Genomic DNA, 16,545 nt, shown 5'->3' on the forward strand with positions numbered 1-16,545 from the left:
TGATTATATCTTATTTTTTTACCCTCTGTTAGATCTCGATCAACATCTGTCCGACCTTGGGATGACATCTGTTAATCATTTTGAGCTCGACTTTTTTAGCTCACCTGTCACAAAGTGACAGGGTGAGCTTTTGTGATCGCTTTTCGTCCGGCGTCCGTCCGTCCGTCCGTCGTCCGTCCGTAAACTTTTGCTTTAAATGACATCTCCTCATAAACCACTGAGCCAATTTCATCCAAACTTCACAGGAATGTTCCTTTGGTGGTCACCTTTAAAAATTGTTCAAAGAATTTAATTCCATGCAGAACTCTGGTTGCCATGGCAACCGAAAGAAAAATCTTTAAATATCTTCTTTTAAACAACCCTAAGAGCTAGAGCTTAGATATTTGGCATGAAACATCTTCTAGTGAGTGTCTACCAAGTTTGTTCAAATAAAGGCTCTTGGGTCAAAATTGGCCCCGCCCCAGGGGGTCATTGATTTTCCCTAAATGCATATAGTAAAAACTTAAAAAATCTTCTTTTAAAGAACCCAAAGAGCTAGAGCTAAGATATTTGGCATGAAACATCTTCTAATGAGTGTTTACCAAGTTTGTTCAAATAAAAGCCCTTGGGTCAAAATTGGCCCCGCCCCGGGGGTCATTGATTTTCCCTATATGCATATAGTAAAAACTTAAAAAATCTTCTTTTAAAGAACCGTAAGAGCTAGAGCTTAGATATTAAGCATGAAACATCTTATAGTGAATGTCAACCAAGTTTGTTCAAATAAAAGCCCTGGGGTCAAAATTGGCCCCGCCCCAGGGGGTCATTGATTTTCCCTATATGCATATAGTAAAAACTTAAAAAATCTTCTTTTAAAGAACCTAAAGAGCTAGAGCTAAGATATTAAGCATGAAACATCTTCTAGTGAGTGTCTACCAAGTTTGTTCAAATTAAAGCCCTGTGGTCAAAATTGGCCCCACCCCGGGGGGTCATTGATTTTCCCTATATGCATATAGTAAAAACTTAAAAAATCTTCTTTTAAAGAACCATAAGAGCTAGAGCTTAGATATTTGGCATGAAACATCTTCTAGTGAATGTCTACCAAGTTTGTTCAAATAAAAGCCCTGGGGTCAAAATTGGCCCCGCCCCAGGGGGGTCATTGATTTTCCCTATATGCATATAGTAAAAACTTAAAAAATCTTCTTTTAAAGAACTCAAAGAGCTAGAGCTAAGATATTTAGCATGAAACATGTTCTAATGGGTGTCTACCAAGTATGTTCAAATAAAAGCCCTGGGGTCAAAACTGGCCCCGCCTGGGGGGGGGGGGGGGTCATTGATTTTCCTTATATGTGTATAGCAAAAACTTAAAAATCTTCTTTGAAAAAACCCAAATAGCTAGAGTTTAGATATTAAGCATGAAACATCTTTAAGTAAATATCTACAAAGTTTGTTCAAATAAAAGCCCGGGGGTCAAAACTGGCCCTGCCCCAGGGGTGTCATTGTTTTTAACTATATGTGTATAGTAAAAACTTTAAAAATCTTCTTTTAAAAAACCCAATGAGCTAGAACTTAGATGTTTAGCATGAAACATCTTCTTATGGGTGTCTACCAAGTCTGTTCAAATAAACAAATAAAAGCCCTTGGGTAAAAATTGGCCCGGGGTGGGGGGGGGGCTATATACAGGTGAGCGACCTCAGGGCCATCATGGCCCTCTTGTTTTTCTTTTTTTTTTGAAGAAAATAAAAAATAGAGTTTATTGTTATAGTCATGTGGAATACCCTTTGACCTATCCTGTTGCCATTGCCTCGCAAGTTGCCGTCTGCAAACTTTAACATTGACCATGACATTTTTTATCTCTTGTCAAACTTATTGTTAGTTTATGTATGATATCATAAAATTCAAAGGGGCTTATCTTGGTGGGAGTGATCAAAATAAACTTTAATCTTTTTTTATGGCAATTTAACTCAAAGTATCTATAACAAAACTAATTTATGTTACATAACTTTCAGTTCCAACAAGCCCAATAAATCTCCAGGTGAAAGAGAAACATCCAGGTGAACTGGAAGTGTCTTGGGACCCGCCCAACAAACCCAACGGGAACGTGACCCACTATCACGTCTACTGGCAGCTTCGTAAATTCAACCAGAAAGAATACGAGCTCAGAAATTACTGCACAAACCGTGAGTACACATACACCAAAACTTTTTATGACTTGATGCAATGTGGTTGTTTCTCTTCTTCTTGTTACACGCTAAATTTGTGGTGTACCAAGCACATGAGGTAAACACACAAGATAAACGCACGAGCTTAACACTTAAGATAAACACATGAGGTAAACACACAAGATAAACATGCAAGATAAACACACAAGATTGACACATGAGATAAACACATGAGATAAACACATGAGATAAACACACAAGATAAAAACACAAGATAAACACGTGAACAAGTGCTCTTGCTCCGAAATGATCTCCAGATTGAGTTCGATGGTTATTTATCTCACACTGCTGATACAGAAATCATATTTGATGAGCGGTTGGGTCACTTGCGGAGACATTGGTGCAGAGAACTTGGAACTTGTATGTTATCTGGGACAACTAGTTAGGTGGCTCGACTGCCGAGATAGTCCAGATAATGTGTTAAAATTGCCGAAAATAAAAAAATCTAGAAGTGAGGCCATGACCTAGAAGTTAAGGAGTCAACTTCTCAATGCAGCAGCAATAGTTGGCTCCAACCCTATTACGGTCACAGCCATTTTAATTAATATGATGCCAGTACTGGTTACTTTCAGGAAGTGGACTTAAATGTTATTGATACGAAATTGAAAAAATAAATTCACAGGTTGATATACCTGTGTTATTTGATAGAATTTCAGTATTTCATTAACAAATTATTGTACATGTATATATAAAATTTGTAAAAAGTAGATAGTATTGATTTATGTGAAAAATTATAAAATTCTGATTATTTCCAGTTTTTGAATTTGCATTAAAGTGCCATTGATTGAAATATAAGCTAAATTTGAACTGTTTATTTTTGTACATAATTACATACCCGTAAAGTTTCTGCGATTCTGTAAAAATGGTATGTGACTTGAAAAGAGTATAGCCATGCTAAATGTAAGCGTTATGCTATAGGTGCATCAATGAAAAATGACTCTTTTTTTCACTTAAATGGTCTTTATTTTTGGTATGTGATAAATAGAATATTAAATTTGAGTGAAGTTCATTACTTAATTTATTTAACTCATTGAATGTAATGATGTCATGCTCTCCAGAGACTCGCATAATTTGATTTTATTATACTTGTTCAATAAATTCTGTATTGAACTTACACTCATTCAATATCCTCTATTTATAGCACTGTCTGTAAGCCTCATTCAATATCCTCTATTTATAGCACTGTCTGTGAGCCTCATTCAATATCCTCTATTTATAGCACTGTCATAGCGCTGTCTGTGAGCCTCATTCAATATCCTCTATTTATAGCACTGTCTGTAAGCCTCATTCAATATCCTCTATTTATAGCACTGTCTGTGAGCCTCATTCAATATCCTCTATTTATAGCGCTGTCTGTGAGCCTCATTCAATATCCTCTATTTATAGCGCTGTCTGTGAGCCTCATTCAATATCCTCTATTTATAGCACTGTCTGTGAGCCTCATTCAATATCCTCTATTTATAGCACTGTCTGTGAGCCTCATTCAATATCCTCTATTTATAGCACTGTCTGTGAGCCTCATTCAATATCCTCTATTTATAGCACTGTCTGTGAGCCTCATTCAATATCCTCTATTTATAGCACTGTCTGTGAGCCTCATTCAATATCCTCTATTTATAGCACTGTCTGTGAGCCTCATTAAGAGAGAGATAGAAGAGAAACAGGCTGAGGAGAAAAGAAACGTTACGAGAAACGGAACGTGCTGTGAGTGCCCGAAAACAGAGAAACAACTACAGGTGGAAGAGAGAGAGCGATATCTCGAAATTCAGTTCCAGGATTATCTACAAAACCAGGTTTATGTTAAAAGGTACGAATGTTTTTTAAAGGTTTCCTGCACTGAAGTTTTTGGTCCACACCTACATTAGATGGTTTACAAAACTCCAAAAGATGTTTCAATCCAATCATTTCAGAAAACCTGAAGCCCCTTAAAAAGCCAACAATAGGTTCTGGTTAGACTGCATGGTTTTGCAGGCTGGCCATGATTTATTCAGGTGACTTTTGTGAATCGAGTCTTTAAAAACACTTAAACGGTTTTAAAGTCAGAAAAAAAAGATGGAGGTAAATAAATGTAATAAAAAAAACTATTGCGAAAATCAGGAATCGGAAGTCTGTAAACAAATGTCAAAACTAGATGGTTGTTGACTTAAGTAGTAAAATATAAAAGATTTAACATTTAGTTCATTTTCATTGATCATTGAATTTGATGATAAATGCTACGTTGTTTTTCATTTTTACAGACTTGAACCAGCCGAAACCACAATAGCTGCTAGAAGGCGACCTAAACGTTCCGTAGCATCGGGCACATCACATGAGGTCAAGAAGTACACATATCAGTCGTCGGTGGAAGGCACGGTGACGGTGAACTTAACAACCATGACGCCGACAGTAGACACCGTGACGTCCCCGCCACCAGAAGATAAAGTTCCAAAGGGAGAAGTCAGCACAGAGAATCCTTACATGATGGCTGACGTGGTCGATCAGCGAAAGTTCATCATAACAAATCTCGGTCATTTTGAAGATTATAACATAAAGGTATGTTCGATGACCTCGATTTCTTCGCATTCTAGTTTAGAACCTTTGAAGAGCAAACTTCCTTATAGCAATAAACTCTTTCGTTTATAAGAATTTATTTTAGTTTCATTGGGTTGGAAGCTATGAGCTTACTGAAACACTCAAGAATCTGTTTCTAGAACCAACCAGTACTGCGCAATGAATGTAAAGTTTCTTGTTCTCGGAAATAACAGCTTGTTCTGATGGGGGTTTGAACGCATGTGGCAAGCAATCTTTAGATTACTAGTCCAATATGAACTCTTTACATCAATAGCATAATATCTTCCGAAATTAAGGCATCACAGAAAATGTAACTTTTCTAAAGGTCAGCAAAAACTCAAAGCAACAGCAGAAATCTTAGTCTCCCTGAGGAGAATAATGTGTTATTATTAGTGATGTTCCGATTGTCGCCAGTCGCCGAAAATCACTTACTGCTATGTAAAGCGACAATAATCGATTCGTAAAAATTTGTTCCGCGACGTCGTCGAAAATGTTTAAAGTGTCAAAGGGAATTATTCTGACGGTAATTTTCACCTCGCCGATCGCAAAAAATAATGTCAGAGACAATTTGGAGTTAAACAGAATCAATAAGTAATGTAAACAATAGTAATGTAATGTGATTTGAATGTTATTATTTGACATACATTGAAAAATAAAAGCTATTTCGTAAAATTATGACTATACAAGGTTAAAACTGTGTTGAAAAGTGTTAAATGAAGTTCATGTTACTGAATATAATCAAGTGCCTTGGGAAGAAATGTTACTTCCCTATTTCTTTTTAAACGCGACTTTATTCCAAAAGTTATCGATTATGTCCCATCCGACTGAACCGATGATCGATTGGGACAAATTTCATCCGATTTCCATCACTAGTTATTATGCTATCATACTAGTTTTCTATGTTAACTTATGGTGATATGTTGACTACCAGCATAAACCACTGAAAGAAACATATTCAAGTTTAATGACCAACCTGCAGTTACATTTTGTATGTTTTACTACATGAAATGACTTATGCCCATGTCTTGATTCAAACCTTTTAAAAGTCATTTGTGAAGGCGCACATGATTTTTTTTTTATTATAAAACTTTACCAATCTGTTATTTAGGCTTACTATACATTATGAAAATTATTGCCTTACTTTTTATCATTTAAGCTGTTACAGTACAAGTAGTGTTATGATCTAGATCAATCTGATAAAATATTAGTTAAAAAAATGTCATAAAAACATGTTTGCCTGATTTTTGTAAAAAAAAAAAAAAAAAAAAAAAAAAAAAAGAAAGAAAGAAAAAAAATATCTGCCTTAAGCACAATCAATACTTAAATTTGGTTTTATAAAATATTTAACATTATTCATGATGAGTATTGTTAATGGGTGACAACTTCATCTTTTTTCTAAATAACAAACCCTCAAAATTCCCATACCTGAGTGGTCCTGGTATTGAACATTTTTGGCCTGCTGATGGCATACTGATACTATACATGTGACCAGTGCAGACCAAGATCAGCCGAGACATACCCATGTAATCATGGTCTGCACTGTTGGCTATTCGGTCAGTACATACAGTCAAACTTGTATGAAAGACCACCTCTGATTTAAGATAATCCTGCAAATAAATGCATTTTTTGATAGCCCTCGATTGTTAATATAGAATAAAATAATCTATTTATAAAGACCACTTGTCTCTAAAGACCATGTTTTGTCTCTGGGTGGCCTTTGTTTACAGGTTTAACTGTATTTTGAATGATGAATGGTTTTGTCCAGACTGAATCATGGACAGGTCCATTTTCAGATCTTTAGGGTGGTAAGGGATAATAAATGATTTTATTTTGTTTGTTGAACAGGTTATAGCCTGTCATACAAGGGAGGCAGACAAAGATATGCTGTGTAGTAACCAGGCTCTCGGATTTGGCCGCACTTTACCCGACAGTAAGTTTATTAACATCGATAGTAAGTTTAATAACATCGATGAAATACTCGGAAGTATTTGTTTTAAATATCTATGAAATCCTCTTGAGTTTTTTCTCAACTACTATCAATACAAATTTAAATGTTAAAGACAATCTTGTAAGTCTTAAAACATAAAAATGAATTTTATAGGGTGTTTGTTTTATACCCTCACAAACAAAGTTTAGGGGGTATATAGGAGTCAGCTTGTCAGTCCGTCCGTCAGTCCTTCAGTTGACCACATCATGGTTTCTGGACGATAACTAGAGTTTGAAATGAGGTATTGTTATCAAAAAGGTAATGGTAAAAATAGAAAAAAAATTCTGGACAATAACTAGAGTTTGTTAGGAATGAGATATTGTAGTTAAACTTGGTGTATAGCAAGCTTATATGAAGATCCTGGTTGGGATTGCAATTAATTGAAATAATTCTTTGCACACAGTTGATACTTCATTTACTATAGGTTGTGTTCAAATTTTTCTACAGACCACTTATTTTTCAAAAAGTCTAAGTTGCTAGTTGGGGTATTAATCACCTTCAGTGATAGGTCTAGTTTAGACTGTTTAATTCCTTTTTCTTACAAAATATGATACTAATGATTTAGGATATTTAGATCGTTTTTAGAATGGTTCTGGGGATAATTTCTAATAACTGGTTAGTTATCTAGGAAAGCTGGTTAGATGGCTCAACTGAGATACGAGTATTAGCACAAGCATATGTTTAAATTGGTGTTAAAAAAAAAGAAAAAGAAAAAAAAAACAATATACTTAATTGTTTATTTACAATATATTGTTATGATTTCAGGCAAAGCAGACACGATTAATTCTAGCCTAGTTGATGTTAAATACATGGTGAACAAGACTGGCGCTGTACATATAAAGTGGCAGGATCCACCAAACCCTAACGGCCTTATTCTCACTTATGATATAGAGTACATGAATCAAAATATTAAAAATGTGAGTAGGTTTGAAATTTGTTTTTACTTTGATCGGTGAATTATATTTTTATATCCCCAACCTGTACAATAAATTTCAAAGTTGTTCTTTGGAAATAAGGTGATGTAGGGTGACAAGGTCAGCTTGAGCAATTTAGAGGCGAAATATCTGGAAACCGTTTGACAAAGTATTATATTACTGTAATTGAGCTGCAGGGAATACCAGCTGTGTTCATCTATTGAAAACTTATCAAAGTTTAAGCCATCCAAAGCAGAAATGTATAGAATAAAGAGGCAAATATTCTTGACGGAACATTGAATTAAAAGAATTTTTTGAAGCTCCAGCATTCCGAGTTTGAGTAATTGAAGTTTAACTTTATTTCATATTTTCAGGTGAAGCCAATCTTGATATGCATCACCTATGAAATATATCGTGATGTCGGGAAAGGTGGACATTTATTGGATAAGCTTGACCCTGGAAACTACACGTTCAGACTCCGAGCAACGTCACTCGCAGGAAATGGCTCGTGGACAGACTACCTATATTTTACAATAAATAATGTGGCCAGTATGTATACTTTTCAATTTTCACACTGATTTCAAGTTATAAAATTTTCTTCTATAGTCAAATTTATGTAAAAATGTCGACTTTACCTTGGTTTTTAAGCCCCCATTGATTGGAATGACGTAGATTTGCCTTAGTCTGGACGTCTGTCATGCTGTCCCTCAGTAGACTGACAAGACAGAGAATTTCAGGGGCATCTTTGCTCTATTGTCATATTTCTGTTGCCTTAACTTTCATGGACTTAACTGCTAAGATATGCAGGTATACCTTTCTATATACTGGTGAGCTAAATTATGACGAGGCATAATGGCTGCTGGCATTGCATGGGTTAAAAAAATAGTCGCCTAAATTCAAATGGACAGAGATAATGCATGATTTGTGAAAAATTAATAAATAACTATAGGGAATATTGTGGTCAGTGATTTTTCCCCTTATATAGCAGAGGCCTATATAAAGTCCTCTTCCCAATCATGCAGTTTTTCCCAATAATTCAAACTTACACCAGCTTTTTTACTTCCCAATTTAGCAATTTAAGTGATAATTTCCCCCAAAATCAAGAATATAAGGCCTCTTACTATTTAAGTGAGGTGGTGAAGTTTGGCCACAAAAATTTTGTGCAATTTGCAATTTGAAAACTGTAGAACTATTTTAAATTTTACAGCCAAAGAATGGCCACAGAATCAGATGGTTGCAGTCGTCAGCAGTGTTGTTGTTGTCATCTTTCTGTGCACAGTTGTAGCAGTCTGGTTTATCACTAAAAGAAGGTAAGTTTCCATGGTTACAGTGGTAACAATATATCATTATTATTTCATATTTTGTGTCTGAGTGATTAACATCTCGTAACTTGGTGCTCTCTGGTCCTTTTGCTGCTATGAGTATGATACATGCAAAATATTTATATATATTATTTCATATGCACATTCAAACATCTAAATACTTTTAAGTTTATTTTTCATATGCACTTTAAAACTTGTTTAAACATGGAGTTGTTATATTATTAATAAATATTTATGCACTCAATACTTAGAGGGGGTATATAGAATTGCCCTTGTCGGTCCATCACACTGTCTGTCCATAGACTGAGAGAAAAAATGGAATGTGGGTGCGACCATGTTCTATGGACTCATTTCTAGTGCTTATTTTCATCAATTGGATGTTACATCTGTGTTATTTCTGTTCAATTTCCATGTATGTAGTATATTCTAACAGAATTTGTTGTCTTGCGTGTAGGTTTGCGAAGCAGGTACCGGACGGAATGCTCGTCTCTACAAACCCCGACTACATGGCCGACTATGCAGGTATGTGTTAGTAATCAAACATGTATAAATACATCTTTTCCTCTACTATTTCAAGGTACAGGGCATTTATTAAAGACACAGTGTTCACGTCGGCTAACCCAGATTACTACGAGACATCTGGTAAGGTGATCGTATTGTAATAAATGCACTGTGTTTTACGTTACTCGATGAAAATGCCAGGATGTTGTTGTAAAATAAAAACTTTGTTGTCTGTACTGCACATTCAAAAGATCATATATTTTAAAAAAGTTGAAAAAAACATTCTTTAATAATAACATGGCTTTGATAAATCAAAAAACAAATTGTACTCCGTTAAAATGAAAGAAAATCTATTGTAATAATGTAAGGTATAGCACTTCAAATATTGTTGCACAATGATGTATACTTGTTTTTGAATTTGAAGAATTTCTCATGTTGTATTGAAAATATTGTCATGTTAATGCAATTAATTTGATAAAGTACATGTATATATAATTGATAAGACCGAGTTATTTTTACCCCCTTTTTATAATGATTTGAAATTTTTTAAGGTTAGTAAAATTGTACTAATGAGAAAGAGCAAATTTTATAAATGATTACAAGATATCAAAGAAAAAAAAGAAGAAAAGTTTGTTGGTACATTTTATTGAAAGTGGTAAGGGCACAATATGGAATTATCGCAAAACCAACTAAAATAGCTGCAGATTTTTTTCTTCCGAAACTTTCTATTCTGTTCCCGTAACTTGTCATGTATATTAAGTTTCATGGACATTCTAAGTAACAAATGTTTCAAGAAACGACCGTTAGGTTGCAAAAACAAAATAATTTTACTGTTTTTAGATTTTTATAAAATGTTTCATCAGATATAGCTTTTTACACTTTAATGTACATGTATATTGTTCACTAATTTTTGCTATGTACGTACATGTATCTACACTGTAATTTTTGCATGTTCAAGTAGCCCTGTGTTCATGTAGCACTGTGCTCATGTAGCCTGTAGCTATGTGTTCACATAACCCTGTGTTCATGTATCTGTGTTCACATAGCCCTGTGTTCATGTAGCCATGTTCACATAGCCATGTGTTCATGTAGCTGTGTTCATGTAGCCATGTGTTCACATAGCCATGTGTTCACATAGCCCTGTGTTCACATAGCTTCGTTGTGTTCACATAGCCTTGTGTTCACGTAACCCTGTGTATACGTAGACCTGTGTTCACGTAGTCCTGTGTTCACGTAGCTCTGTGTGTTCATGTTTATTGTTTACACTGTGTATTGTGTTACAGTTTATGAACCTGACGACTGGGAAGTGGATCGTGATAATGTACAGTTGATTAAAGAATTAGGTCAAGGTTCATTCGGTATGGTGTACGAAGGTCTCGTAATTCTGACACCGGGAGGGGAGAAAACTCCTGTTGCGGTAAAAACAACAAACAAAAACAGCAATGACCACGATAGATACCAGTTTCTACAAGAAGCCTCCATTATGAAGTAAGTTGAAATGTTAAGAATCGTTATTAGCTTGACTTTTCGTGGAATAGCATCATCGTCACACTGGTTAAGTTTTTCCGTGAAAGTTGATTTCTCCAAAACCATTGAAGGGAATGCATTGAAAGTTCACATACTTTAACGAATGCCTTTTAGTACCGCCTCCGTGGTCGAGGGGTTAGAGTCGATGCCTTCTAATCCAGTTACCTCTCTGGCATGGGTTTGATCCCCGGGAGATGCTTTGGTAGTTTAGCACGGAGGAAGGTAGTCTAGTACTGGTGTAACTCTCGAGGAACGATGGTTAGGAAACTACCCGCCTATATGACTGAAGTACTGTTGAGAAAAGGCGTAAAAATGAAACAAACAAATGCCTTTAACATGGATTTTGAAAGAATTTTGGCCCTTTTTGAACTTAGAAAATTCTATGATACATGATTATTATAATATTTGATTTATCATAATTTTATATTTGATTCATGATAATTTATATTTTGATGATAATTTTATATTTGATTTTATATTTGATTTATGATGATTTGATTCATGATAATTTTTATATTTGATTTATGATAATTTCAGACAATTTCAATGTGAACATGTAGTCAGGCTGATGGGTGTGGTGTCACAGGGTCAGCCTGCGTATGTATTGATGGAACTGATGCAGCAAGGCGACTTGAAAAACTTTCTACGTCTACACCGGCCCGATGAGGAGGTAAGACCAGCCTGAGAGGTTATAAAGAAATCCTCTATGCTCAGACTCAGATCTTAGGCATTTGATTGGTCAGAAGCTACCACAGAATGTTTAATGACCAATGAAAATCCTCAGATTTGAGAAGAAACTCAGAAAAAAGTTTTTTGTAACGATGATTTTCATTGGCTAATTGTGATGTTTAAATTATTAATATACTAGACTGCAGTAAATTTAAGAAGTATTTTTTTTTTGTAACACTTTCCCCCATTAAAGATATATTGGATCTATGCTTATCTTTAGGCAAAATACTATGATTGCAGAAATTTATTGAAATCTCCAAAATTCCCACATATATGTCTAATTTGACTATGTTTCATATATATTCAAGTCCCATTTGTATTTACTACTTTTAGAAATAAGGGAGGCTTCTGTGTTGTTTCTTGTTTTTACATGAAATCAAAAATTTTTCTCGCAGGATAATAATGGTCGACAACCGCCCAGTTTAAAACAAATTCTACAGATGGCCGGGGAGATTGCAGATGGTATGGCGTACTTAGCTGATAAAAAATTTGTACATAGAGATCTGGCAGCTAGAAACTGTATGGTAGGGGAAGATATGATAGTCAAAATAGGAGGTGAGCGATTTAATAACAGAAAATAAAATTTCATTTGCATGCCTTGAGATGAACCAAAACTTTTCAAGAAAATCGAACTTGAGCAATATGTATTGAGGTTTTATTAAAAGTAAAAAGACTGAAGATAAAAGTAATAATTTCCATGTTATTTGCGATAAATGACGGATTTTTCAGTAATTTTCACCATATTTCTACTGCGTTACTAACTGGCTAATTTGCATATTTTGACCTCTTTTTGATAATTTACATTGGTTGTAAGTGCCGTTTGCATTGTGTATATTATTTGCTTTGTCAGATTCACAATGTTTTACTTTTTAATACATTTTCAAAATTTCATGAAATTTAGCATGAACCTGGAGGTGTGCTGTTTTAAGGGCAGTATAATTATAAATATCACATCCAACTGAATGGCAATCCGTTTCATCGATCAAAATGCTGTGAAAACTGGTTGTATTTCCAGTCTGTAGATAAAAATAGAAACCCTTAGCCAAATCGGTTATTTTTGTTGGCACATCTTTTGCCTCGGATAAAAATGAAAACCCTGTTATTTCCCTCTTTACTGATGATAAGGTTTATTCACATTAACGAATCTTATTTTCTCAGATTTTGGAATGACTCGTGACATTTACGAGACAGATTATTATAGAAAGGGAAGCCGTGGCTTGTTACCAGTGAGATGGATGGCCCCGGAATCTCTAAAAGACGGTGTTTTCACCAGTATGACTGACGTCTGGTAAGTGGTTGTTTATTTTAGTAACAGTAAAATAAGTGGATTTTCTTTGGTTGTTGGGTTATGCACCATCACAGTATAGATCATATGGCGACCTTCCAGCTTTTACTGGTGGAGGAAGACCTTAGGTGTGCCTTCATACATTATTTCAGGCAGGAATGAGCATGTGAGTAGAAGCACAGACATTCTGTAAGCTAGCAGGATAGCTATCTCACATGACAGAAACCAAAGTCCCTGGCAGGATTCCAACCCACAGCAGTGAGGGGGTAGTAGTTTGAAGTCAATGACTTTAGCCACTTGGCCATGAAAACCCCTGAAATGATGGTAATGTTGAATAACTTGATTACTTAAGGAGTAGTTGAATATTTTACCATTTTATAAACCATATACTTGAGGCAAATGAACATTTTTCTTTCGCGTCATTATGAATTCTTATAATGTATATATATGTAAGAATTGCCGTTTTTGTTAAAACCTTATTAAAAATATTAATGTCATATGTTACACATATAGGTCATACGGTGTTGTATTGTGGGAGATGGCAACCTTGGCGGCTCAACCATATCAGGGCCTGTCCAACGAGGAAGTCCTCAGATATGTTGCCTCAGCCAAAATAATGGACACACCTGAACGATGTCCAACCAAACTGTAAGATCTTTGAATTATTACATCTTTAAAAAAAGATTTTGCCTTAATTATACAGATGTATATACAATTGTTCACTTTACGTTTACAGTCCATAAATTTTTCTAGTAAACCTTTCAGTCTCTTTTAATTTGCTATGAAGTACATACTTTTGTTGGTAATTTCTTATATTTGATGCATGAAAATTATAACTTGTTTCTGTTGAAGGTCATAATAACGAGTACATTGTTCAGAAAAATTTCTTACCATATAATTCCTCTGAAGTTATTGACCACAACTGTTGTGTTTTCAATTCACAATTCAATTTCTTACGTTATTTCTCAGATACGATTTGATGGTAAAGTGTTGGAGATACAGACCAAAACAAAGACCGACATTCAAAGAAATCATTGAACTGTTATTACCTGACTTAGATCAGAGTTTTAGAGACTGCTCGTATTTCTTCAGTGAAGAGAACGCCAAATACGAGGAAGCTAAGCATCATGGTGGGGCGTCGAACAATCGTGACGATTATTTAGAAACATTGGACGATGAGGAGGATAATGATCCTCATTGTCCCGTAAACGATTACGTTGACGAGGCTCACTTGCCGATGTTAGGTGTCGGAGCCTCAAACGGGCACAGTGTAGAACTTCAAGATATATTTAGCGATACTGGCTCATATCCTCATTATAGTAGTTCCCATAACAAACAGCATGACGGGTCGGCGGAGGTTTGCGATTGTAGTGTGATTAGAGAACAAGCGGGGGCGGCGGCTCAATCAAATATTGACTTTACGAGACAGGGCGTCTGCTCGAGCCCAAACAGCGCTATCGGTGGCTCAAGTGACGGGAGTAAAGAAAGTAGTAAAAGTTCGAGCAGTAGTTACGCGCACATGAACGGACTGAGTGTGGCTAACGGGCATGTTCCGTTACACTTACAACGGACTACGCCTTGCTAGCACAAGTACCCCCTCTCTTAAAAATGCTCAGTGTGATAAAACCATTTAAACTATAATTCAATAGTTCCCAATTTTTTTTAGTGAAAAGTGCAAGATTAGATTTTCATGCAAGATAATACAATACTGTGCTAAGAACAGTTGATCGGATTTTGGATCAACGGAATATGTGAAAATATTCAAAAATATTCATCAGTGAAAGTGAACTATGAAATTCAATAAACAAAAGTTTATGCCAAAACCATGTACTTAAATGGTAATTATTCATAAAGTGATTTCTACATTTGTGCCAACCAGTGTATTACGCTTCATGTTCTGTCTATCAAATGTTGACATTTTGTACTGAGTTCCAAAAAATATATATATATATATCATAGATGTGGGCTAGAAATATTATTTGGATAACTGAATTAAAAAAAAAACAACATCAAAATTTAGCCAAAACAATTCAAGATGGCGTATCAAACAAAGGGATGTCACTCTAGGTGCTTTTTTTGAGAAGGGAGGTAATTTTAAAACAATCAGTTAATGGACTGAAGGTATTCTACATTGTGATAATCAGACAATCAGCTATGACTTGCTGAAACCGTTAATTTCTCTACATTTGTACAGTATACTTCATCATGTGCTATGTTTTTTTCTATGTCTGCCTATGTGCGACACGACGGGTGAAAAGGTGCCAGTTGGGTAGGGGAAAAAATCAAAATTCTGAATTTCATTGTTATTCTTACATTTTTATCTTGTTTTCGTATTATTATTATTTTTTTTTTATTTATCCGCTGTTTTTACCATTATTTGTTTTATTGTCAAGAAAACAAAAACAGAAGATTTGTACCAATGTTTTCTGGAGTATAATTTGATTAAAACGTTAAGTATAATTTTATTAAAACGTAACACGAAAAAATGATTGAAAATAAACACAAAAGCGTACCCCCTACTGGCTCCTTTTTGCCCGACGTGTCACATGCACATTTTAATGTACCAAGAACTTGATGCGAACAGTAACAGTTGTGTACTTTTATGATTTTTAAAAATATTCTTTACAACTGTTCTATTGGTACCAGACCCTAGATATTTGATAATTTCTGATTTTTTTATATATATATGTATTTATTTATATATATAAATCATTTACATCATGTAACATACATCATTTGATTACTTGACATTTATTTGATACTCAGCTAGTCTGTTTTCCTAAACCATTTTGTCATTTATGCTGGAACAATCGTGAAATAAAAATATAAGAAATATTACTTTCTCTTAAATAGATAAAGTACATTATACTGTCCCCTCTTTTTTTATAATTATACAATTTGAAAAGTTAGTATTTTCATTTTACACTGATGTCAATTTTGCCAAGATTCTGACAATTTTGCCTAGATTCTGTCAATTTTGCCAAGATTCTGACAATTTTGCCAAGATTCTGTCAATTTTGCCAAGATTCTGACAATTTTGTCCAGATTCTGACAATTTTGCCAAGATTCTGTCAATTTTGCCAAGATTCTGACAATTTTGCAAAGATTCTGACAATTTTGCCAAGATTCTGTCAATTTTGCATTATTATTCTGTGTCAATTTTACTAAGATTCTGAAAATTTTGTGGATATTCTGTCAAATTTATCATTATTCTCAAAAAGCGCAGCGGAATGAAGAACTTATTTATTCTAAGATACTGTAGCTACCATGATATATGTGGGTATTTTATATTGAGATGTGACAAGAAAAAGATATATTTGTATACAGTCGTGGGTCAAGAAATATAACTAATAAAAATTACGTTTGAATTTAGGTTAGCTTGAAAAATGTGTGAAAAACTTAAATTAATTATATTGGTTTATATGATCAATAATCAATAGTTATTTGTAATATTACTGACACCATGCATGTCGTCTTTTATATTAAAAGATATAGTGTGTTTTATATTGTTCTAAAGCAATCCAAGTCGTTT

General features: G+C 34.6%; 1 protein-coding gene across 1 annotated transcript in view; it reads left to right on the forward strand.

The window, feature by feature from the left end:
• LOC132747199 (insulin-like peptide receptor) overlaps window positions 1-15,851 on the forward strand; it is a 60,963-nt gene extending 45,112 nt beyond the window's left edge. Inside the window, exons 15-28 of the mRNA XM_060736531.1 lie at window positions 1,986-2,156; window positions 3,819-4,005; window positions 4,436-4,730; window positions 6,594-6,678; window positions 7,501-7,652; window positions 8,024-8,198; window positions 8,857-8,959; window positions 9,426-9,493; window positions 10,756-10,960; window positions 11,537-11,669; window positions 12,124-12,283; window positions 12,887-13,016; window positions 13,527-13,661; window positions 13,983-15,851. Coding sequence (XP_060592514.1) covers window positions 1,986-2,156; window positions 3,819-4,005; window positions 4,436-4,730; window positions 6,594-6,678; window positions 7,501-7,652; window positions 8,024-8,198; window positions 8,857-8,959; window positions 9,426-9,493; window positions 10,756-10,960; window positions 11,537-11,669; window positions 12,124-12,283; window positions 12,887-13,016; window positions 13,527-13,661; window positions 13,983-14,598 — 2,615 coding nt within the window. The 3' untranslated portion in view covers window positions 14,599-15,851. The remainder of the gene's footprint in view (window positions 1-1,985; window positions 2,157-3,818; window positions 4,006-4,435; window positions 4,731-6,593; window positions 6,679-7,500; window positions 7,653-8,023; window positions 8,199-8,856; window positions 8,960-9,425; window positions 9,494-10,755; window positions 10,961-11,536; window positions 11,670-12,123; window positions 12,284-12,886; window positions 13,017-13,526; window positions 13,662-13,982) is intronic.
• Window positions 15,852-16,545: the final 694 nt, after the last annotated feature.

This window comes from Ruditapes philippinarum, unplaced genomic scaffold (assembly GCF_026571515.1).
Source record: "Ruditapes philippinarum isolate M1 unplaced genomic scaffold, ASM2657151v2 ctg613_1_1_1_1, whole genome shotgun sequence".
NCBI lineage: Eukaryota > Metazoa > Mollusca > Bivalvia > Venerida > Veneridae > Ruditapes > Ruditapes philippinarum.